A 25305-nucleotide genomic window follows, 5' to 3' on the forward strand; every position below is an offset into this window, starting at 1 on the left:
CTTACCGCAACTGTTGACTGCTGGCTGATGGAAGCGTTCGCCGGCAGGTAGCAGATACAGTGGACCGGACAGCTGTACACCGTGGTTGAGGATCGCTTGCAGTGTACCGACCGCCAGCACTATCCAACCCCATGAGCCTTCCGGATAGTAGTGGCGGCGCAGGGTGGACGCTTTGGCTGCGGCCTGCCCGGACAGACAGCCATGCTCGTTGCAGGTCACGTTCGCGATAATGGCGGTGGTACCGCCATTAGTGGTTGACGTGGTCGCTGCTGGTTCGTGTGCTCCATCCACCGCCCGTCCATCGGCACCACCGACTCTACAACCGGCAAAGGAAGAAGGGCGCGATTAGTCTTCAAAAATTTGGTGACCATCGAAACACTGGTCACCCGGTCTGGTGCTTAATTAATCGATTGCATTAGTGTAATGAAAATGTAAGCATGGCGTGTAATGACACCTACTTGTGAGCTTTGGCCGTGTCGCGGTGTGTTGGTGCGGTCACCGGTGCAGCCGCCGTAATGGTGGTGGTGTTGATTGTGGTCGGCACGACGAAGCTGTACGTACGCCCTTTCGCGTCGATCCGCTGCAGTATCGATGGCCAGGTTTTGCTACCCTTCAGCGAGATGGCGGCCATAGTCGGGTGAGTGCCGATGGCAAACCGTCACCAACAGTGTCCGGTGTCATTCGTGGCTCGATTGTTTGCGTGCTGCTGCTGCTGCTGTGTGGTGATGCGCTGTGGATGTGGAGGAAACGGAAGCGCACTTCAAGGATCAGTACGATCCCATCCAAACCGTAAGTAAACCGCAAAGTAAACCACTAAAGGTCCCATCCCAAAAAAAGCTTTTCTAAGCGGGGAAAACATTTCAATTAATCGTTCGAGTGGCGCGCACTGTAAAGTGAACACTTTAATTTATCTATAATCTACGGGATTTACCACATCGGGGGTTGGGTGTGTGTGTGAGAGAGGAGTAGTATCCTGTTTGTTAAGAGTCTTGAAAGGGGGAAGCGGGGAAACTTTCATCCAAAGCGACCATTAGCATTAGCTTCCGGTAGTCATAAAAACCTTTGGGATGGATTTTAATAGCCCCTGAAGTCCTCGTGTGCGTGCGTTTGAACGAGATATACTGACTTGCGGTAGTGCTTAATGATAGGGTTACGAAGAAATAGCTAGTCCAAGTTACAGGGTTTGCTAGGATTGAAAAATAAGTGTCCGCATATCCTAACCGATGAGCGATTTACAGGGTATGCTCGAGATTTTTTTTTTGACAGCTTTCAAGATACTCCGAGGTTTTCAGGCGGTGTTTACTTGCGTTCCACAGTTGGTTTAGCGTTTTCCAAATATATTTGATTTCATCTAAATTTTTTTAGACACACCTGCTTTAGTTTTACAGGAAGACGATGGACAAAAACGATATTCTAGTAAGTTGAACATGAATGTAATAACTCCCTCCTATTCTTTGGCACCATAACCTCCACAGGTCCCGGCCTTCCATTTCTTGCTTCCCCTGACTTGATTTCAACCTTATCTGGATAAGGTCAGTCCTGTGTGCTGGGAGGTCTGGATGGGTTTTTATTTCCAGTCCTGCAGTGTGAAGACCCGAACGCTATGCATAATTGGAAGAACGTCAAGAATGTATGGAAAGGCGTCAAAAATTCTTCAGGATATCCTGTATTTAGCTATATCAGAAAATCCGACCAAAAACCTCGTGACAAAATTAAAAATATTTTAAAAACTGTCAAAAAACCATAGGAAAAGGTTCAAAAAGCTCCCGGAATATCCTGTAAGATGCACTCAGAAGTGTCCGACTTGCACACACGAATCACACCATACTAGCAACACTGTCCACTTTAGTTAAACAACACTCGCACTAATACGGTGAGTGAAAGCCTTTTACAGGGTTTCTCTACGATAGTAAGATGCGGTTCGCTCGTATGGCAGCAGATGGCGCTGATCACTATTCTAGTCTTGGGGGCAGACCTTTGTTGTGGTGTTTAAAATGTTCTAGCTTTAGATTGAAATGTCATCTGCTTTCAATATTATTTTATCTTCTGTTTAACCATCGTTTGGTATCGCAAATTAATATTCCTCTACATTGGTTTCACAACGTGGGGCAAATAGGGCACTAGAACAAACATTATTTGTTCAGCATAATTTTATAGTACCCGATCAGAAGAAACCCTTTCTAGGGCCCTCATAAGAAAAAAAAATCAGGATATACCCCACCAATATGGACTTTAACATGATTTTTGGGCATGCAGTAAATAGGACAGCAATGGATGATCAGCAATGGACAATCTTTTTTTTTTAGCTACTCACTTTAAGTGGGATATTGTGGAAATAAATATGTTTTTCTGCAGTCATATGTATTTGTATTAAAAAAGGTAAGTCTCAACAACTTTACAGAGGTTCTAAAAGTTCCCTTAACACGTTATACGAAAAGTTTGCCTCAATTTGTAGCGTACCGAAATCAATTTAGAAAATCGGTAAACGAAATAATCGCCGAGAAAACCCTGTAGGTTTACCATGCACACGCCTCTTTTCATGCCTGACAATTCTTTTGACGCAACTTCAACCGCCGTTGTCTTTAAAAATTGATGATTTTGCTTTCGTTTTCGTCTTACTTCTTTCTACAACTTTGAGAAGCCTTGGCCTACCATTTACCGCCTTCCTTGACTTGCTAATACCCTGTAAACTGTAAACTAAGCTCTTGCAAATCGCTCTTGTAATTAATCAAAAACAGCGCAACAATGCGCTTTGTTTCATGTGGACATCGTTGCTAAACCCCTGCAAACGAGTAAGAGTTTTAAAGTGTTCGCGTGTGAAGCGCATCTTAAAGCGTTCAGCCATCCAGCGGCAGCCCTCCCCAATAACCATTCCCACACTTGTAGCACACTTTACGATTGACATTATTTCACACCGTTGCATCAATCACGCCACAGTGTGTGAGATACGGAGAGAATCCTTACCATTCCGCCCGACCGATTACGGCCCTCCCTACTGGGGCGGAATAGATTTTTATGGCCAATCGGAGTTTTTTTTCTCTCTTATTATTGCTTCAACCGTCGTCGTCTGCTTGGTTATTTGCGCGTAGTTTTGCCTTCGCAAGCGTAAACTGATTAGCAGCAGTGGTGGCAGTCGGTTTGAATGGGTTGGAAGATTGGAGAGAGAAGGGATAGGAACACGCCCCACAAGTGTCAAATACGAAATGAAAGTTCGCAAATGCTAACCTTCCAATTGGGCAAAACGGTCCAAAGATTTGTGTTTAATCAAGTCCAACGTAATGTGCTGCTGCTGGTCGCCCGGTGCTCGTAGCATCTTAAGGCATCCAAAGCAAACCGGGGTCGGGATTTATTGCGGGAGTAAGGATTCAACCATGGCCACTCGTTCGGGCATGTTTGACTTTTGCGAAGCAAACGTCAACAATTCATCTGTATGTTACGAAATTAAATTCGCCAAATGTTCTTCACGGGGCAGCAAATCTGTCGTGTCGGGAACGTGTCGAAATCAGCACTAGAGGTGCCGAATCCGGTGGCATATTGGGGAGTAAATGTTTACCGACGCCAACATCGAACGGTTCGCCTTCACATCCCACGACCAGGGATAACCCGGCCATAACCCGGCATTGAGTTGGTTTGCCGGTTGGGCTGGTTGGGTGAGGGGCGGAGGTTTCGGGGCGGTGCGGCCGGTGGTCCCGTCCAGAACGATTGGGACAAGTTAAACCTGCACAAACCTGCGTTCGCCCACCCGGGTAGACGGTGACGACGGCGAAATTCTCAGCCCCCAAAAAACCCCAAGGTTACACCAGTCGGTTATCGCTTTTCTCGAACTTGCTCCGTCTGTGTGTGTGTGTGTATAGGGCGAAAGGGAAAATGGTTGAAAAGCAATATTTTACCAAGAGCACCATGGTAGCTGTGTGTGTGTGTATGTCACGGTTTATGGATGTTTCGCTGAGCGGAGAAAACTAGGACATTGGTGCACCTTCGCCTACCCGAAACCCGGGGTGGCATCCGACTCACACACACACACACACACACACACACACACAACCACCCGCAACGCAAACCTTGATGTTCATTCAGTTTTGCGCTCCTGTTGGCTGTGAATGGGATGGGTTTGCAGAAGTGAAAAAACAAATATGCGACGTCGGCGGCTCCTACGATATCTTAAGATGCCCGGAGTGCTTCGCTGCGGAGGATGTACAGACAGTTGGCGATGATGGTTTATTCAACCCACGTCATCGTACCACTGTTGGCTTTACCATAACGAACCGCTTCCTCCCGTGGTGCTCCCGGTACGCCAATAGTTGGCCTGCTGGGCTGCACCTACATAGCTATGCTAATAAAGGATGCCTGCCTTTAAATTTTGTGCCGGACTGTGCTAGCTTCCCAGCCCATCCGTGCGGTTTTGATGAGGCCAGCACGAGCGGTGAGCCTGTTGGACAAAGTAGGGGGAGGGGGGGGGGGCGGTTTGGAAGGACGAAACCGGGTCAGCCACTTCTTGACCGGCGCTACTGATAACTGATGGGGCCGGATGATTTAGGTTATCCGTCTTGGTTGCTCGCTGCTGCTGTAAGTCACAGTTGCGGGGGGGTTTCGACGACAGACGACTGCCGATTACAAAGATTAGGAAGAACCGACAGCGATGACCGGGCTGAGGAACGTATCATAATCCCCAATTCTGACACGGTCCTGCCCCAACGTATTGCCCGCGGGATGTACATGCTGAAGCACATCGCAAACAAAGAGGACAAGAGGGAGTTCAAGATAAGGAAGAGGGGGGTGGGGAGACGGTTCCAGCTAGCTACAGAGCAAAAAACCCGAGAACCTGACGTATCATTCATTACTTTGTCATTGCCCGATGTGGGCACGAGCCATCTGTTCGCTCGCACCAGCGATTGCAAGACCTTCGTGCCCAAGTGGTGTTTTTCTCTTAGCTCCTCAAAAAAGAAAAAAGGGGATACAAGTTCGCTTCATTTTCGATGGATCCTTGTCGATGGTTTCTCCGACAGAAAAGAAAAGGCAATCCTGAGCTTTGTCCCAGGTAGCATCCGGTGCTTTTGCGAAACGAGAAACCCTACTTGCATTATCCTGTCCTATAAACTGTCGCAGCTAATGCAGCTCGTTTTGCTGGTTCCAAACTTTTGGTTGATTCCTCGTCCCTCCCCCCTAAATGTATGCAATCCGTGTGACAAATGATTGTTTGTTTGTGAAAGGTGCATTAAACAGGCCCCCGGACAGGAGCAGTTCAGGGCTTCTGATGCTTTTCATTAGCGTGATTACCATTTTTTTGTTTGGGTTGTGTGTGTGTGTGTGTGTGTGTGTGTGTGTGTGTGTGTGTGTGGCGTCCTTAATGGATATGACTAGAGGGGGGTGGTGCTACCATCAGACAGTCAGTGGGTCACAAACGGTCCCCCCCCCCCCCCCCCCCGTACTCTTTCTGGGCCTTCCCCAACATCCGAGAGATCGCAGGGCAAATGACCCCGTCTGTGGTCTGCCAGCTGCAGCGTCAGAGTCACTAGGTCAACCCCGTTGGCTCCTGGAATGCATTCGGCGGTGCACACGTACACAGACGCATCGGGGTAGGGTTTGCAACGATGTCGTCGCCATTATATCTCGGGCATGCTGTCGTCAGTTGCATCGGCTCCTGTCGAGACCATGACCTACATAGCGGTCGGCGCTGGCCGATAGCGCCTCCGTATGCCCGCATGTGAGCGGACACGCTCAAACAGGCTGCAAGGATTGCAGCACACACACACACACACCCACATACATTACATTGTAGTGCGATGTGGTGGTTGGTTTTGCAGCCGGAGGACAGCTTGCAAGGACTTGCGAGGACACGGGTGGGTTGTTGTTTTCTTTTTTGTTGTTTTGGAAATCATGTTGGACCTATACCAAAATAGCTTACTTACAGCGGTGGCGAGCGAGCGTGTAAGCTCTTGCGGGTTGTTGTGTGGGTGTGTGTGTTTATTTTCTTGCTGTTGGTTTGGTTGCTGGGAGAGTGTTGATTGCGTGAGATTTGCAAACTTCGCCCTTAGTGCCGTCACACATCATTCCACCCCTGCCCCCGCCCCTTTTACGAGATCCTTACGAGGCTTCGAGGGAGTTTGGAGGACTCGCACGATATGAAGGAGCGAATGTGTTGTCCTCAGGATGTGTGAGGTTATGGTCGGTTGATAGTTGGTCGGTGCTGCTGTTGTTGTTTTTTTGCGGTTTTTGCGGTGGTTGGGCAATCACAGAATTGCACTCGAGATGTTGTGCCCGTGCTCTAGCAACACACGCAATCACACTTACAAAATTACACACACACACACACACACACTTACACTGATTAGGAGAAGGTTAGGCAAACAGGCTGATAGGCAGGGGAGCTAATGTTGGGACGCGTACGACCGAACCGATAATCTCGCGCGATACAGCGTGCGTGGCGGCACAGCTTGCACGACGCATAAATATGTAAACTAAAAAAGGGGAAATCGTTATTTTCAACCCCTTCGAAATGGGAACACACATACCCGCGCACGTGCGTATGCCCGCGCTTTGCCCGGTGTTTATCGGCGAGAGTCTGGGCGGAGGTCTTCGGTGTTGTAACGCGATTTGAAATTAAAAATATTAACAACCCTTGTTTGCTGCGGCCCGATCCGACGCACCGTGCGCCATAAATACGCCGAACGTAAACAAAATCAATTTCACTGTCGTGCGCTACACGAAAGGACGCACCGCAGGCATGATGCATCACCCTCGGGGGCTAGCGCTAGTCTAATTTGCAATTATTGCGTTCACTAATATATCCCCCAAAAAACCCGCACGCCAGGTCAGGAGGAGGAGGAGGGGAGCGGGGAGGGGGTGTGGGAGGCCTACTTCGATTTGGGTTAGCGGATGGAGGCGGTATGTTTATATATATGCGAGGGTTTTGTGAGGGGGTGTTCGCCCCGGGTTGGTACTACGAACTATGCGCGGCACCGTGGAATGCAATCGGTGGCGGCAAACATCGCACTTACATCTGACACATTAATTTTTGTCGCGTTTATGAGCGCGCGCGGCGGCCTACACCGCCCTCCTTCACTGCCCCCACGGGTCTGGTCCAACCCCTGCTTTCGATGGTGTCCCGGGTGACATTAATTGATATGATGTTCTCGTCGTCGCTCCGGGACGTCCCCAATCCACTGTTAGCCCACCAAATCACAACATTAGGTTAAGACGGTCGTTAGGGTTAGAGGGGGGGTTTCCACACACTTATTCACACTCCACACACACACACACACACACTTTCGTCACCAAACCGTATCGGTCACTTGAAATCGAAAGTCACTTGCGTTGGCCAACCGTGCGATGCGTCGTCTGTTGTTGTTTACGCCTTGCGTCTGGAATCGCGCACGTCTTCCAATTTATTTGCACTACACCACGCTTTTCCCGGACGCGAATGGGCGATATCCCGAACACGAGCGAAATACAGGCAATCCCCTGTCGGAGTGGTGCGTTTACGCGTTTGGGTCGTGCAACGGGCACGGATCGACTGACCACGGACCGATAGGGCCGTACCGAGCGTACCGTGGTCATTACCCAAACAGGAGGCACCAGAGAGAGAGAGAGAGAGAGCGAGCGAAACACACCAGTGACACCGAAAAACCCCGAGCGAACACTTTCTCCGATTTTCCGCCTGCTCCTCTCGAATCGACAGATTGACTCGGGCACACACCGATAGCAACGTCATCAACTAGTTTCCTGCCGGGCAGGGAAAACTAGAGGGAAAACCCGTATTGGGGGAAAAGCCTGCTTTACTCGGAAAGCTCGGAAGCTGGGCGGCTAGCAGTGTCGTCGGTGTGCCGCTTCGGGTTCGGCTTTTTCTTCTCGCGCCACTGACTGACTGGCTGGATGGTTGGCTGGCTTCGGGTTTTTGGTCGTCATCCTGCTCTCCGGTAACCGGTGTCTGTCTGTGTGTGTGTGTGTGTGTTGCGCCGCCTTGAATCGGTGGTTCTGTCAATGCCGTGTGCTTCACCTGCAGGGTTAAAGGATACGGGGCGACCAAACGAAAAACCCCAGCAGGAACCTCCTTTACCAATCGGTGAATGCGAGGGTGTTTATCTTCTCACTTGATTATTGCACCTTCGGCACGATAATCCACGGTTGTACGTACATGCTTTACGCGAGCATCGTATTCAAATGCAGCAACAGCAGCTCGCGGATGTACGCGGTGTCTCTCTCTCTCGCTCTCGCTTGTTCGCTCTCGGCGTGTTTTTGTTGTTGTTGCACTTGCGCTAACTAGTGGAGTTGATGCTTTCTTTTAGTCTAATTTGAGACACCAATTCCCTCCAGAGGTCACATAATCGGATCCTGTGCAGTCACGAGAGAGACAAAAAAAGGTCAAACAAGGTGCGTACCTTTTTATCTGTGTTTTGGTAATAAGAGACAGAGAGAGAGAGAGAGAAAAGAAATGGGGGGGGATACAGTTTGCGTTGCTTGCTTTTTTGGGGCATTATATGTAACTCGTAGGAATGGCGGCGGCTTTTAACGTAATTGGTCAAATCCGACCTCCCTTTTTTAAATAGTATTTATTGCATCAGTTAAATCCATATTATTCAATCCAAGCAATCGAATTAGGGTGAGGGAAAAACTTTTCTATGCTAAAACGAGATATGATCTCTCTCGTACGAGATTTGAACCCATGTCGGACCGACCCCCTTGCTGGAATTTTCTGGCGCATCACTTACCGATTGCTCTATCAGGCTGTTCTCCTGCTGGATGGCATATTGCTCATTATGAAACACGCCTTTCGGGAATAGAATTTATGATTTGAATAAACTGGAACACACACACACACATATGTGACGCTTTTTATTACTTTTGAATGCATAATAAATGTAAGGTCGTTTTGTAAATATAAATTTGACCGTTTGGAAGGGCATTTTTCCATTTTTATAATAGGCACTCGAGCGTTGGGTTGGAGCTTAAAGGATATCATTACGCATTAATTTATGTTACAAAAAAAAAAAACTGTGGAAAACTGGAAATAGGCCTGCAGCCAGGTCGCCCCTTTTCATAATGCCTTTTGTTCGGCGACTGCTAGATAACGATTTGATTCGGTAGGTGATTCGCATTTCGTAAAAGTCATTGCATTGATAAAGGAAACAGATGCTCTTAATAGGAGGTTGGAGCAGTGCGGCAGGGAGAGAGAGAGAGCGAAAAGGCTCAGCTCGTGTAGCTCGTGTGCCTGCTGTGTGCTCATTAATCAAACTCAAGCGTGTAGCAAGTGACGCCGTACAAACGTTAGCCACCGGTTGCATGGGAGAGCGGAGAGGAAAAAAAAAGCAAGCAGGAAACAACTTTGAAGTGTATCTGGACGTGCTGGATTCTGATCCTGATCGCCGCAAAACGAGGCTAACGCGAAGCGGATATTACAACCTGCAGAAGTGAAGCAGGTATTTAATAATGGAAAATTATGACCCATCATCCTCAGCAGCAGCAGCACGTCAGAGTGTGGGAAGTGCAACAGTTTGGTTTGCTAGCGTTCGTGCATACTCATCATGACGCATGACGACATTCTGTTGGGTTTCTTTTTTTTTTTGCTCTACGGCGCTTCTTCCTCAGTTTTTAATCAGCTTACGAGATTTGCTTTGGTTACGAGGGTAGAGAGAGAGAGAGAGAGAAAAGGAGGAAAGAATGGAGTGAGTGGTTGTTCTGGTGCGTTTGAATGAATGGCAGAGTTTTCACGATGGTGACAATTCACGGAAATGGTGACTGCTAGTGACATCTATCGTACTTACGGGGCGAAAGCTTTACGAAGCTTTCAGGGAAATCCGGCTGCTTTTTGGGAAAAACTTCTCACATCCATTACCAGTATGAAAGAAGCCAGGTGAAAACAACTTTTACGGGAGCTTGTAGTCTACTTATGGTGGAAAAACAATGAAATTTGAAGTTTTCATCGAAATAAGCTTCTATAATGAGGAGCTTTTCAATGTCCTGAACGAAATATTTTCCTTCGAGAAAAGGGTTTTCTGATAAAAAGCTTTCTTTCTTAATATAACGTATTTCCCTTTGAAACTTATTATTATCAATATCCATCGAGAGACATAATTTTATTAATAACACATTTTGATGTAAAGAGTTAATGATACGTCAGTGTGTGTCAATTACGACACTTGTAAGTATGTTAAATAGTTTATCAATAAGGATACCAATGATACCAAACATCAAGAAGACTGCTAGTCATTCAACATTTCCTTCCGAGCGTTACCGTTGAGTGCCGACTTTCCACCGTTTTGCTTTCGCTGGTGACCACCACCGGAAGCTTCCTGCACAACGGCCGGGCCGGAAATGTCCTGCTTGCTGGAGGTGACCGACTGGTCCGCCGAATCGATGCCCGAGGCGAGTGAGTTCTGTCCAGAGGCGGACGAGCTTTTCCGATGTCGGACCGGTTTGGTGTTGCCGTGACATTTGGCAACGAAGCGCATTTCGGCCATGAGTTCCTCACGGAACGGTACCTGGTGTGGGGGAAATTTCGAGATGAGATTTTTTTGAGAGGTAAAGATAGAGGACGACAGAAGACGTTAACTGGTGAAGAACGTAGCAGCCGACGTAAGCACAGGATAACACAATTCTGAAAGCGACACACCACGCATACATACCTTAGGTATTGCGATCTTAAGTAAGGTTTGTCCGGACTCTTGAAGTAAATCAGATACTTACCATTCCTGATACGCTAATCGACTAAAACCTTGTTACAAAGCAAACTCAAACCGAGAGGAATTTTGAAAACACAGTGCAGACGCCTCCATGACACAAGAAGAGAGCTCGAACATTTGGTGAAGGTAAGTAAGTAGTAGAAGTAGTAGTAATAGTAGCAGTAGTAGACAGTGAAGCAGTGACTGGTAGTGTTACCTTGTGCCGTCTAGCACGGTTCGCAACGACGAAGAACAGCTCACAGCAGCCAAACAGGCTGGCGAATGAGCAGCCGACAAAGAGGACAAAAAATACGCCACCAACATTGTCCATGCCAAGCTCCTCCGCACCGTCGTCGCTAGTACTTTGCTGTGGAAAAAGTTAGGGGTTGAAAATCGGGAATGGCAGGAAGAGGGGGGGTGGGGGTGTTTGGTGTAAACCGGAAACATTGAACAACAGATGCGATAATGTTGGTTAATCAGGTTCTGGCGCGGAGTTGGTTTGTGGGGTTGAGATGGTATAGACAATCAGCTATCAGTAAGGAGTCTGAAGGAAGTGTTGGGATTTTCGAGATAGAAGCAGACACTATTGCAGTAGGATCTATCGGTGAGACCCTCTGACAGCAATGAAGGAATAATGTACAGGTGATAGCTGTGCGTGGAATAGGTTAAAACCAAACCAAACCAAAGGAATGCTCTGTACATGTCTGCCATTTTGCGATGGTCCATTGGAGAAGGATGCAGTTTGGAAACACTCACACAGTAGCAGGAGTGGCAGGCCTCGACAACTATCGCAATCACTACGTACGCGATCAAAAACACGTCCACTAGAAGGCTACGCATGTTACAATTATTAATATGACTATTCATTCGTATCAATAAAGTGTACAAAAAAAACCCATCGAGATGCAAGCAGACGGCTTAGGAAAAGTGAAGTGGGTGCCAGAAAAGAAGAAGCAGTGCCGGGGGAGTTTATGCAGCGTGAGTGGCCGGGATAGTGTCCCACCATTCGGAAGAAGCGTTTCACCGTCCGAAAGCGGGACCAAAACCCACCTTCAGTTCACGCGTACGGCTATGCACATCGCAGAGCATCTCGCAGAAGCTGACGAACAGTGCTGCGACGCAGCCCACGATCAGCAGCACGAAGACGCCGCCTACGTTTGCGAGCTCGAGCGCAAGTGCACCGCCCTCCTCCATCGTGTTCTGAGGAAGGATACCCATTATAGCAACGAGGATGTGGACTGTCTCATGATCTCCGCCATCGAAAGAGCGGATGTAAGAGTTTGTACGGAGATGGAGGATTCGATTCGGGGGGGGGGGGGATGAGAGACCAGAATACTTACCGAGCAGGCACCACCACCACGCTTCTCCTTCCACCATTTGCGTTTGAGTGAGGTTAGGACACCTTGCTCCTGCAGACGTAGCACCGCCTCACTGAGCGCACTACGGTACGGTGAATCTGAGTTGAAGAGATATTACCAGGGTTAGCAGCGCAAGCTCTCCAGCTATTACGGTGAGTAGCATCCGTACTTACTCTTGCGCATTGCAATGCCATATCCCTTATCGTCTAGCAGTCCACCGATTTGCGTGACATCACACTCCCGCTCCACAATATATTCGATCGAGGTGGACTCCATCAGAAAGGCGTAGTTTTCCGTCTTGACGCGCTGCAAACCCTCCGGATTGGACGAGGTAAGCAGATCCTGGTTGGCCATCATGTACTGGTACATCTTGGCATACGTACCGTACTCGGCATCCTTGAAGAAGCTGATCGTGCTACCGTCTCGCTTTGCGCCGTACTTAATAGTGCCACCGGCAGCTGCCAGATCTTCCGCGTTACTGATCGGCGAGACGACCTGTTCTACCGTCAGGAAGGCGGCTAGATTGGCGGTGTACGACGATACCATGATTAGTGTAAAGAACCACCATATCGAGGCGACGGCACGTGTTGCTGGAGCCCTATTAGAAAAAAAAAACCGGGGACACAAGTTACAAGCTATGGACTAACGTTCGGCAGCTTCATGGAAACGCGTACTTGGGTGCAATTTCGGAACCCTGTTGCAGCAGCGCACCGATCGTGAACCACATCGAGTTGCTGAAGCTAAACTGGTTCTCCAGCTCTTCCGGTTCTTCGATGCACGGGTAAGGATTGTCCCACTCCTTCGGTGAGATGCGGCCAAGAATGAAGAGCGACATGGATACCATCATGTAGGCACCGCCGAGATACAGCCACACCTGCTTCGAGAACGGTGACATGAAGGAGAACAGTGACGGTGGTTCCTTGGTCGGCTTCCGGAACAGGATCGAAATACCGAGATTCATGAAGGGCATCGTGAAGTCGACGGCACTCTCGCGATCGGACGTGATAGTGAGATCGGTGATGGCCAGGTCGGCTCGCTGTAATCAGCGTGTGTGTGTGGGTGAGTTACTACACTACCTCAGCTAATGAAGTATCGGTCTCATCTTACCCATTCGAGCAGCTCCAGAACCATACCGTTCCATTTCTTGGTATCTCGGTTGAGCGATCCGTACACACCATCCTCCTGCAGTATGAAGGTGTAGTTGAAGCCGAGCATTAGCGATAGCTCGTGGATGAGATCGATACCGAAACCCTCGAAACGTTCATTGCCGGTAAGCTTCACGGGAGAGTCCTTGAGCATGCCGTACGGTGGTGACTACAAACGAGAGAGAGAGAGAGAAGAACATATTTCATCATCCACTACTTCAACACACGCGCCAACATAGTACTTACGATAGCTGTTAGTACGAGAAAGGTACGATTCTGGAGCGTACCGTCATCAAACGCGAGTAGCGTTTGCTCCTTCTTGCGCGTGAAGTTGAGTCCCTCGGTAGAGTTCCACACGCCAACCTTCTCGAGTCCGGCCGGTCCGAGCTCGACAACATCGAGCAGAAAGTCCGACCGGTGCCCTTGATGGTCAAACCGGATGCTGCGCGTTAATCCATGGATGGTGGAACTTTTCATGTAGTTGATCACGCTGTACCCATTCTTCCACGTGGTAGAATCATCACACCTGAGCGAGATCGGTTCGAGTGGATGGGCCGGTTCGGTGCCGATCAAATGCTTAAGTGCTTCCGCAAACAGCAACACCGCATCGTACATGAGTGCCGTTTCGACACGCATCTTTGCCGGGTTTAGCCCGTCCTGCAGCTCCAGCGTTTTGGCGATCTGTGACGCGTTGAGAAACTCTGCTACCTGCTTGATTTTTTCCTCCTCCGGATCGATCAACCGTATGCCGGTAATGTTGGTACCGCTGTACTGATACGGCTCGAGATCGATTGTGTGCAGGTCGAGTGAGGTGATAATGAGTTGATGGTGATCTGTTAGCAGGCCCACCTGCTGCGCTTGCTTCAACACCTCGGGCATTGCATCTATCGAGCAGGCGAGTATGATACGCTTGTCCTCCGACAGCTTGACGCGTCTTAACACGGCACGGTAGTTACCGTTCAGTCGCAGGTCTAGCTGGCGAACCGTCACCGTGTAGCCTTTCGGGTCGTACATCTTCAGCAGGTCGGCAATGCTCGGCAACCATGGGCCAGATTCGTATAGAATGGTAAAGGACTTCCACTCGAACGCTACCACCAGATCGAGGAAGACGCGTCCCATGATGTGTGGATGGGGGTGAAGGTTCAGCGTCGGCAGCTTGGTGTACGCATCCCAGCGCGTCTCGATATGGGGCATCTCCTTCTCGTCGCACACGCTCTGCACGTGCAAGGCTGATTTGGGTGAGGATGGGCCAAAAATGCCAGCCACTCCTGTCTGAAAGGAGCCACAAACAAACAAATCAGACACATTGATTTAGAGTTCTTCGTATCGACAACTATCCCATCTGATACTGATACTGATTGAAAGTGAGATTCCTATCTAGCAGTCATATGGTGATAAAAACCCGCTGCAATAGATTTTGAATAAATGGTGATTACTCTGAAGTCCTCTGCTGGAGACCCTGAGCAGGTATTTCCTAAGGTATTCTTCCCATTTCTACGACCGAGATAAAGTACCTGCTTGCCGGAGGCTCTGGCCGTGATAGAGCACGACCCGGAAGCAGAATATTAGTTGCCGGCGACGATCTTGAGGTAGTAGAGGAGTACTGCTACCTTGGCACGATCGTAACTTCGGACAGCAACGAAAGCAGCGATATCCGAAGACATTGTTCAGTAAAATCGGCTTCACAGACTCCTGAGATTCAGAAGACTCCTACAACGCACGAAATGCGCCATAGATCGCACACTGATACGGCCGGTAGTCTTCTACGGGCACGAGCCCTGGACACCAATACACTCACCATCGAGCTAGCTGAGCTGTTTAGAGACGTAGAAATCCTGACAGTAGTCCAAAGCCGAAAGGATTCGTTAAATAGGACTCATCAGAAACCTGCTCGGTACGAGGTATAGAGGAGCACAGCGAGCTCGTTTGCTGGATCAATTCGAGTCAGACCTGGGGGAGATCGGATGCAGCCGGGGGTGGAGGAGTGCAGCTATGGACCGAGTCTCCTCGAAACGGATTGGACACCAAGCCTTGTCTCTTAGACGTGCTCTTAGAGGAGCAGGCCAAGAGAGAAGAAGAAGACTTCAAGGTTGACCAGTTAGATCTCAAATCATGGAAGAAACGCAGGTAGATAAAGATAGGGTTTCCTGTTCTTAAAAAAATGTTCTTTTAGTCCGACCCAAGGGAACAAGAGGCGTTGTAAGGAGAAGGAATGATGGTTTTGATGCCATCCGCCAGAATGGTCTTGCAATTAGGATTTGCAGACGACGGCATTAGACCATGACCTAGCTTTTCAAGGATTGTTCCACCAGCCAATGACCACGAAGCGGTTGTAGTACCTGATAACTGCATAAGTTGAGTTTCTTGGCGAAATAGATATCCTGGTGGCTTGCGCACGTTATAAAACTAATGACTTCAGTCGAATTTCCTTCAGTCGAAGCCTCGTGAAGATATTGTCGATTTAAAATCTTTTATTTTACTCAAAAAACTGTATCTTCCTCGAAGAAAGAATGAAGACATCGTTCAAAACCCACATTTTGATGCACTAACTACTCATTGCTTCACGACGCACCACACGTCATCTCCTGGCAGTAACATCAACTTTAATGTCTATTTTTACACTCTCGAGGAAGCAAATAACAAACACCCGCATTTAGTTAAGCTACGAGCAGCTTGTCGGTCCTTATGCACTAACGCACTCAAAACTTTACCGATAAAATATCAATCGACTCACCGCCCAACCAACCAATCGACAAGTCAACCTGGTAGAGATGTTCAGCGTTCCAAAAAAAAAAAAAAACAAGAAAATCATAACTTTCGCTCGTAACCGACCAGGGAGGTGAATGTAGCGGGAGCGTTTAAAATTTTATGACCCGGAATGACGTGCAAACTGAGAGCTGAAAGGGGTGGGTTTTTTTAACGGAATCGTATCATCGTAGTAAAGTTGCATCGTTCTCTTCCCTCCTTCTCGGGGCTTTCTACTTCTACGGTGCTCCGTTAATTCGGGCGAGTTCAATCGACGCTACCCTCAAACCCACCCTCCCGTATCGGTATGGTTATGGACTAAATATTTACCAGAGATTGAGCTGGGCTAGCGAATGACCGATGAGCTGGACGTAGCGTACGAGCGTGCACTAGAGCGTTAGCCGTTAGCAGCTGTTTACGCTGGCGTCGGTGGTCATAAAACGATTGCAATGCAATGGGTGGCCTTCTGCGCCAGTGCCCTTAGCCGGCTTCTTCCCTTCCATCCCACACAAGGGAGAGAGTGGATGGTATGAATAAATATTTCATAACAACTTCGCTGCGCTGAGTTTATCCGTAGTCCGTAGTGTAACCTTCATGGGGAACGAGTTGGGTCGGGTGGTTGGGAATGCTTCACCACCCAAAACGAAAGCTACTGAATGGATGATGTAGAACATATTTAAAAGCTGTTCACGTACCTCACATTACGCGAGATGTGCGAAATTTATTTGCAAAACGTCGTTCGATATTAAAAGAGATTTATTTAGCTTAGCGCCCGATTAGATGTGTCCAGGGCAGGAATGAAGTTGAGCAAATATTGAAAAATCCTTTTTTATTTAATGCTTGCTGAGAAGTAGAGGGAAGTTCTCGGGAAGTCCTCTGTGTGAGATTTTTTTTAGAGACAAATTATGGACACAACAATCCAGAGGCTACTGGTGTTGAATGTAGGTGTTCTGAAATATTGTTCCTTGTTCTTATCCATTCCTGGGTATCCAGAAGAAACTAGTTTAGCCAAACTGGACCTCACTTGTTTAATGTTCAAATTGGAGATTATAGAGTCAGACCTTCTGGAGTAGTCTGGTGGTAGCGACCCCGGGACACGACTGGACCAGAGATTAAATCCCATCCGGACCGTCCTCCAGTAGTGAGGACTGAATATCGAACTACGAGATTTCAATAAGTCTAGTAAGCCGGAAATGGCAGGCATGACCTAAGGAAAGGTCGTTAATCCAAGAAGAGGAGCTAGACCTAATCAGAATAAATATTAAGCTCTCGTGCAAGTATAATTCAGAGTAGAGTGTGCCTGACTAGATTTCTTGTTGAGGTACTCCAGTATGTACTACAACTCTTCCATTATAGATTCATATGGTTGGATCGATCTGTTGGATGTATCTACTAGCCAGGTAGCATCCCTTGGGTGGAACTTGGATTAAACTAAATACTTTGCTTTTTCTTCTTCTTCTTTTTTAAGTTCTACAACCTTGAGAGGTCTCGGCCTGCCATTTTTTGGCTTCCTGTGACTTGATTTTACCCGTAGTTGGATAGTCAGTCCGGGGCTGGTCCGGTGGCAGAGGCGATAACGGCGCCGAGCTTCTCACACGGCAGGACTGGAGGCCAAAACCCATCCAGTCCGCCTCCCCGTACGCAGGGCTTGACTACCTTGCTACGGGTAAAATCAAGTCACAGGAAGCCAGAAATGGTAGGCCCAGACCTCTCGAGGTTGTAGTACCAAGGATGAAGAAAAAAGATCGTCAGTCCTTTGTATGGGGAGGCGGTCCAGATGGGATTTGAACCCCGGGTCCTGCCGTGTGAAGACCGGTGCCGCTATCACCTCGGCCACCAGATTGCCCCAACATTTTTGCTAAAAGCAAATGCGCTTCTACACACAGACTCGTCCATGAGAGAGAGAGAGAGAGTCAGAAAAGAAGGTTTGATTTGTTTACTTGATCTCATCTCCTATTCGCTCGCCCAGCTTTTGATTTCTATCTCAACAGCTAGCCTATGGGTATTGACTTATTTTGGTTGTGTCTCTTTTGGTGTTCTATCCTCCCGAAACAGCTGTCAACTTTCGCTGTCTCGAAGCTTACGTACTCCATACTCACCTTCAGCAGACGGCATAGCTTCTTCGATGCATCAAACTGGTCACCATATTTAACCTGCACTGCCTGGGCCTCTAGTTGATAGTTGGAGTAGGACAGCTTCTCGTTGTTAACCGCCTCGACCGCGTACTGGAAGGCGAGTTCCGCATCTTCCGTGGCTCCATCAAACAATCCACCTGAAGAGAAATATGTACTGAGGTAAGACAAAGTTCCGTTGCTACTTTTGCTGCTCCGGTTCAACTTTACCAATCTTAATGTGCTCCACCGTCTCATCAAGATCTCCATGATAAGCACCAACAGTTCCGCCGATCACTAGCGGCCACAGTAGCACGACAGCGAATCGGAAGGAAGGCTTCCAACGCGCTCTACGGAGCACCATTTCACCGATGAGGATATTCTAGCTTACAACAGTTTGACGCGTTGTGGTTTTGATTTGTAGTGTGAGAACGTGTTGGTGCGATTGCGATGTTGGTGACAGGTTGATCTTGCTCTTGGCCGTGACAGACCTGACAGATTGGCAGGTTGACGACTTGTGCAATAATCAGTTTACTACACACATACACACATACACACACTAGTACTTGCGCTTGTTGTCCTTCGTTTTTACACGCGGTGGTTTACTCGGGCCGATCGGAACACTCACACTTAGAAGATTCGGCTTATCAACAACACATCTGCTTGGACAAATGAGCCTCAGACGATTCACAAGCATTTATTATTACTGGGGCAGGTAAATAACAAGATACGAGCACTTTTGCACCACTAAGTCGCTGACAGGGCTACCCGAATTCAGCTTCAATTTAGATGCACACCGATCACGCATTTCGCTGCGTCCGAGACCGGTCACGACGTACTTTCGTTTGGGATGAAAAATTGTTGCGTGGTGTTTGCACGGCACATCACATCAGGTTTTAAAACGCACTGTGGGATTTGGACGACGAAAAAGAGTTTGCTTAATTACAAAAACAAATGAAAAGTTTAAAATTATCTACGAAAAACACTCAGCCAAACAGCTATCTGAGCCGAATGTTAGCAAACTAATTTATTCACATTTTTCCGTCAACAGTTTTAACCGATTCGTTGCTTAGGAAAACAACACAGTCTCATCCGTTTCACGATACTGTGTAACTCTTGCACGCTGAGGTGTCTTTTCACCGGTTTTGTCTTGTCAGGCCCACATACTCTCGGGGAAAGACGGTTTCAGAACGTGGCACAGATTCTAAGCACGAAGCACGCACGCAGCAAGCCGTACACATTTTGGGTGGCCGATATATTTTTAACAACAATCACACCCATTCAAACATGCGTCCGGTCTTGCGTTCGGTGCAAGTGTTTTTCCCCTCTCGATGATGGGTGAGGAGGATGAAAAAGGGGAAAAGGGATGAGCAGGAGGTGACAAGAAGAGGGAAGAGGAAACCACCGCCAGTGGGTTATTTCTGCTGTTGATTTGTTGTTGTTACTTTAAGAAGATGACGCTCTAGACATTTTGCAGGGGTTTTCGCTCATGTTTTTTGGGAGTTTTTTAGTGTTGATTTTTTTAATTTGGCTTGTTTTTGGAAACCTGCTATAAAATCACGGGAAAAAATAGGACAAAATAATTTAAAGTTTTTAAAGACATTTTTATGACACTGTATGCCACCGTAGGGGTGGCTTAGTGGTAGATGCGACAGCACAGCCGGTCTTCACAAAATCTCATCTGGACCGTTCACCCATAGTGAGAACTGATCATCAAACTATGCGATATCAGTAAGTCTAGTAAGCCAAAAATGGTAGCCATAATCTAAGAGGTCATTAGGTAAAGAAAAAGAAGAAGAATATCGTTATTTTTTAATTTGCTCGAATACATGATCCACATATGATTTCTAGCAACGGAGACTATCTTGACTTCTAAGAGACTGTTTGTAACCTAACTTGCTTTGGCCTTACATCAGGTAACGCTATTGGTATGAGTGAAAGATATAATAATTATTCCCTTTCGGTCCCTCCTGTTAAGTCTACATCGCTGTCCTTGTCCACAATTAAGATCGCATTGGGTGTTGGATAGCTGCTATGACATTTCCTGTTCAAGTTGAGTTCATCATTCTACTGGAAGGTCTCACGGTGTTTCCTGATGTTACAGGTACAAAAGAAGAGACACTAAACTAATCCAGATATGAGTCTCTAACCAGTGTCTTTAACCACAAGGCCCAGTAGCAAAACCTTAAAGACGCCGGTTGCTAATACGAAGGCACAGTATAAACTCACTATCGGATTATTCACCTACTATCACGAAGATACACAGTCCCGTACCTTGCACGACACTAAACTCTAACAGTTCTATGAATTAAATTCCCCCCTTCTAATAGTTCTGATGAACATTTAATGATAGCGGTAGTGCGAGAAAACTTCAATAGCTCGATAGTTCTTGCTATCCAATTCTCATCATTTTTTCAGTAGTCAATCCTTCACGACGCTTACCCACTGCAGGGAAGCCATCTTCCACACTTCGCTTGTGTCGCAGTGTCGTATCAGCTGCCGTTGGTATTCCCGTCCGACTTCTCTTCATCTAGTTCTCGTGAAGTCGATGCAGCTAAATTTCTCTGAGCATGTGTGGACCATGACACCGCGGGCGAACATAATGAGTTTTGGGAGAATACAGCGTATTAGTTTATGCTCCACTGATCATCACTTGCAGGTGTCTAGTGCTTCCTGGTCTTGTACCACTGTCGAAGCCACCGATGTTGCTACTACCGCCGTAACTTTAATCACCACTCATTTCTACTGAAAACGATATGAGATGACATGTTGACATTACTATCATCATCCAGAGCGAACAGCGATTCCTGTTCCTGACCAAACCACGAACATCTATACATCCAGAGCTCCAAAAGTTTCAGCGATTCCACTTATCCGACCAGAAGCGTCGAAGATTCGTATCGAACGGTACGAAATGTACTAGCGATGCCTTGGCCAAAATATTACAAATGTGAAGAGGTGAAAAAAAAACGATCCCGAAAACCCCTGCTTTTTGCACCGCCATTGGATCGTCGTAGTACATCCATCCTCTACGAGTGCCATTACCCTATGAGTACACACACTCGAGACACACTTTTTTGGGGTTCGATGCGCCGATTGCTTTACGCTGCCCGTCACAGTCATGCTGCATATGTATGTGTAGTTTTGCTAGCTTTTTTCGTTTTCCGCTTAGGCATTAAATACATTCCCCACACGCGTGCGCATGCCTCTGGCAAGCCATTACGGTGCGCACAGCAAACATTTCACACTGGAATCCGGGTTTGCTTTATTTCGGTGACTTTATTTGCTCAATATTGGGATCATCAGATTAAAAAAAAAACATCAAAGCCAACCGCTCAAAGTCGTCCCGAAGCAAGTAATCAACACTTTTATTGCTCCACCGGCTCATCTACATCCAAACACATTCACCAATGATTGTGTATTTAGTTGGCCTTTCTTCTCTTACCGTGCTGTTTGGTGATTGATTCCCAGGCGGTCGTGTGTGTGTGTGTGAAACGATGATTGCTTTCGCGTCCCGACAGGGGTGCATCGGCTTCTTTATAAATGAATCACACCCTCCCTACCCCAAACCGTGCGAAATGGGCAATATGTGTGGGGCTGTGTGTGTGCGTGTTTGATTCTGCACCGAGCGCCATTAATCTAAACAAACGCGTTGCAGCGTCGGTACCGCGAACGCGTGTCAAAGAAGCCGGCGCAAAGGCAACGTGATGAATTGTTTATGCGAAAAGTGAAACGCGGACGGGCAGAAGTGTGGGACGGCACCGGTGTCGTAAATATTTATGATCATCTCATCGCCGATCGATCTCGTAAGCGTACTTATGGAGTGTGGCGCTCGTCGGAATGGCTTTGTTTTTCGCACTTTCCTTCCTCGCAGAATGATGAATACTTCCGGTTTATGTGTCTATGTGTGTGTGTTTGAGCGTTTTTGTTTTACACTCTCTTTCTCCTCACAAGTGGGCGAGAACCACAGGAATTCGTAATTCGATTTTTATTGCATACTTTAACTCGGCTCTCCGGGGCGCTTTACGTTCTTCGAGGGGTTGCTGGCCCCGAAGCAAATATCTTCCCTGCATTCTCGGGCTTTATTCAATAAGATAAAGGATGCTTACGGAGCGGGGTGAGGGGGAAAAAAACAATTGGAATGGAATTATGCGCTTACGCCGGGTTATATTGGACCTTTGTCTCAAGCGGTAAGAGGCGGGAAAGTGAGAAGCACGGGGCAAGTTTTATTTGGCTGCTACGTACAAGATGCATAACTGTAGGCGCGCGATGATCATAATCTGGTTTGAAGTATGCAATTTTGCATCACGTAAGAGACTTTTTTGATGGCAGTTTAACCTACTGCTGGGGGTTTTGTCTTACCTTGTCGCTTGGCGTTGCATAAGTATGAGAGTTTTTATTATACTCAGCCCTTATATTTATAACCTTTCGTGGGGAACGTCAGGGAAACCCTTCTTTTAATCTGAGCATTGTTTTTCGAGAGGCTTTACGTAAAGAAAAAACGATCGTGTGCTTCATTAAGCTGTTTCCTGTGAGGGTTGTTGATCACACAATGAACTTGGCGATTTTAAGCAGCTCTTAAGCAGCTCTCACTCACACTGAATATTGAAGCGTCTACTCAAACTTTGGTGTTTTGGGCGTGTGGGATAAGTAGGTAATCTTCATCATTTGTCCTTCCTCCCCTAAATTTTGGGAGATTTCGTTTATTTGATTAAAACCGATGGACTGACTAAACCCTGTTCTTATTGTCGGCGAACATAAATTTATATTAAACATACTTTTTGTTAACACACAACAGAAAGGTTTTGTGTCAGAACGTTTATTCGCATCAGTGTTTGTAGTGCAGACATTCTCGATTGAAATGCCTCACCGACCGAGTTGAGGAGACAACACATAAAGACGTGTGTGTCACGCGAACCAAGCGGGGTCCGGGTCACTCTGCGATTGGTAGCATTGCCCGAGATGTGAGCGACCTGGCTAGCACGTAAAGACCCTTCCGACGAGAGGAGTGCTCGACAATCTTTTGTACCGTTGAATATTCCAACAATGAAGGCAAGTCTGGAACGTCGAATGCGCTCGTCGAGCTGGTCCTATAGTCCAACTCGAACCGCGGTGAGGAACGGGTCGAGGAAGGCCACTTAGGCTAGCTTTCGAACCAGGGAGCAGTATAACGGAACGGAACTCCCGCGCCAATCCTATCATTGGTTACACCTAGCAACGACATGATCCAGCTGTTCCTCGAAAGACAGTCTCGTATCGATGAACACGCCTAAATCTTTAACGGAGTCCTTTCTCGTGAGGATTTGTCCGTTTAATTCATAGCTGAAGAGAGTAGGGGATCGTGTTCCGGTAGAAGTAAAAGGTCCCCTGGTGTACGAATTTTCCGGAACTTTTTTACATCGTCGGCGTAGAGACATTGTTGATGTAGAGCACGAACAGCAACGCCCTAAGATTACTAGCCTGAGGATCACCGGAGCATACACGGAACGATCTTGAGATGCAAGAGCCAAACCTTCCTGCTTAGGAACGATCGATCAGTTACAACAGCAGCCACATCACCAAGGGATTTGGTAACCCTAGCCTCTCGAGGCACACTATCGAAGGCTGGATTAAGGTCCGTATGGATGAAAGCAAGCGTCCTGTGATTTGTGGCAATTGCTAACGAACTGCAACTAGGTTCGTCGTTGTGGACCTTTTGGGCCCAAAACCATGTTGATGAACACTAGTTTAATTGCGTCGAGAGGGTAATGGTAGTTCATGAACCAAAAGCCTCGCTTGTGTATAGTTGTTAGCCAAGATACTTTCCACCAGACTGGAAAACATTCCTGAGCTTGAGGATCGTCGCTAGGATACCATCGGGGCTCAAAGTGAACGATGGCTTAAGGTGGCTAATGGTGAGGGCAACTGACGTAGCGTTTGAGATTTCGTTTGTTTGAGAGAGAGAGAGTGTGTTATATACGTACTCTATTATCCGACCCTACAACCGCTTCACCGGTCTTGGCCTGCTGCAACAATCCTCGATACCGCTCACGGTCCAGCGCCGTCGTCTGTCAGTCGATTATTCCGGCCGATGTGGCGAACACATCCACGCCATCACTCCATCTCAGTTTGGCTCCAGCACAAATCCTGTGTCCGTGTGGACGGCCTAAAAGGACCTTAAGGGCTGGGTCGTCTGGTATCATTCTCATAACGTGATCAGCCCACCGCAGCGTGGAGAGTCTAATTCGCCGAATTCGCTCTCTTGGCTTAATATAGTAATCCTAGCTTTTCTGTGGCCTCGTAGTGACAACGGCTCGAGTCTTCACACAGCACGACCAAGGTCCAAATCTTTTATGGGCCGCTTTTTCGTAGTGAGGACTTGGCTATCCAACTAGGTAGCATCAATAAGTCTAGCAAGCCAGAAATGACAGACATGAGCTAAGAAAGACATTAGTTTAAGAAGAAGAAGAAAAAGAAAATCTGGGGCTATATGGCTGTTTTCAAGGTCTTCCTTCTGTGTACCAGACCGGATTCTTCTTCTTCCTTGGCACTTTAACCTCTGAAGGATTCGGCCTGTCATTTCTAGCTCTCTGCCGTGTGAAGATCATCTAGTACCGGGCCGACCTCAAAGAAAACCTGTTGTGAGATTTATCGCTGTGGGTCTTGGATTAAGTAAGTGCCAAGGAAGAAGGGTCTTGGATTAAGAGATCAGGACATACGTCTAAGCAGTGAGGAGTATCCCAGATAGGATGAATATTATCAGACAAAATTCGCCATTCCTGTCTGAAAGGGAGTCGTCCATGTGAAAATCGCTTAGACTGTGCAGATGATATTTCGAGTAAATATCGCTTAAAGGACTCAATCAGATTGTTTTGTCTTCAAGATCGAGTAGCAATATATAGGGCGGCCTGGTGGTAGGGACGACAACGGCGCTGGTCTGCATACGATAGGATCGGGATTCAAATCTCATCCGGACCTTTCCCCTCGTAGTGAGGGCTGACTATCCACCTACGTGGTATCAATAAGTCTAGTAATTCAGAAATGGTAGACGTCTGGGAGACTTACTCTAGTCACAGAGCTTAGCACTTGAAGAAGCAGTAAGAAGTATGCACCTGCAAGAAGTAGGTTAAACAGCGTATAAGCTCTTTTAAGCTCTATAGAGCTTCATAATCAGCTTCAAGGTTCAAACATTTCTCTATAAGCTACTGAGTTCCTCTCAGAAACGCTTTTGGGTCTCTGGCAATATGGACAGTACTCACCAGCCAACTTCATGTCATCATTCATTAACACAATCGCTGCTCCTGCACTG

The 25305-nt window shown here is 47.5% G+C and overlaps 2 protein-coding genes across 10 annotated transcripts in view; both read right to left on the reverse strand.

The window, feature by feature from the left end:
- The window catches only part of LOC118517408 (monocarboxylate transporter 12-like), a 105743-nt gene extending 97815 nt beyond the window's left edge, over positions 1-7928 (reverse strand). Inside the window, exons 1-4 of one of the 5 annotated variants that reach the window (XM_036063487.1) lie at positions 7234-7923; positions 5910-6324; positions 459-730; positions 6-316 (exon numbers count right to left, since the gene is read on the reverse strand). In XM_036063487.1, the coding sequence (XP_035919380.1) occupies positions 6-316; positions 459-631 (484 nt within the window). In that variant the 5' untranslated portion in view covers positions 632-730; positions 5910-6324; positions 7234-7923. Of the gene's footprint in view, positions 1-5; positions 317-458; positions 759-5909 lie in introns of all 5 variants that reach the window. The other 4 variants (XM_036063485.1, XM_036063484.1, XM_036063488.1 and 1 more) reach the window with 4 other exon arrangements.
- Positions 7929-10025: 2097 nt separating this feature from the next.
- LOC118517411 (glutamate receptor ionotropic, kainate 2-like) lies at positions 10026-19338 on the reverse strand. Of its 5 annotated transcripts, none has more exons than XM_036063495.1 (11): positions 19185-19338; positions 18249-18923; positions 18006-18178; positions 13408-14433; positions 13124-13330; positions 12691-13052; positions 12190-12614; positions 11999-12114; positions 11709-11858; positions 10876-11025; positions 10046-10478 (listed from the first exon to the last, which is right to left on the reverse strand). In XM_036063495.1, the coding sequence occupies exons 2-11, from the start codon at positions 18379-18381 to the stop codon at positions 10200-10202; spliced, it is 3021 nt and encodes a 1006-aa protein (XP_035919388.1). In that variant the 5' UTR covers positions 18382-18923; positions 19185-19338; the 3' UTR covers positions 10046-10199. The 5 variants fall into 5 exon arrangements, with proteins under 5 accessions (XP_035919386.1, XP_035919388.1, XP_035919387.1 ...); XM_036063494.1 differs by having other exon boundaries at positions 19053-19320; XM_036063493.1 differs by having other exon boundaries at positions 10026-10478; positions 18249-19320.
- Positions 19339-25305: the final 5967 nt, after the last annotated feature.

Source organism: Anopheles stephensi, chromosome X (assembly GCF_013141755.1).
Source record: "Anopheles stephensi strain Indian chromosome X, UCI_ANSTEP_V1.0, whole genome shotgun sequence".
NCBI lineage: Eukaryota > Metazoa > Arthropoda > Insecta > Diptera > Culicidae > Anopheles > Anopheles stephensi.

What these genes read in the sequence shown, in the direction of transcription:
- LOC118517411 (XM_036063493.1), bottom strand. Translation starts at nt 18,381, where the DNA reads ATGGTGCTCCGTAGAGCGCGTTGGAAGCCTTCCTTCCGATTCGCTGTC. An exon ending in GGTGGAGCACATTAAGATTG is followed by an intron (nt 18,179 to 18,248) that starts GTAAAGTTGAAC and finishes ATTTCTCTTCAG; the next exon opens with GTGGATTGTTTGATGGAGCC. An exon ending in GTGGTGGTGGTGCCTGCTCG is followed by an intron (nt 11,859 to 11,998) that starts GTAAGTATTCTG and finishes ATCCTTCCTCAG; the next exon opens with AACACGATGGAGGAGGGCGG.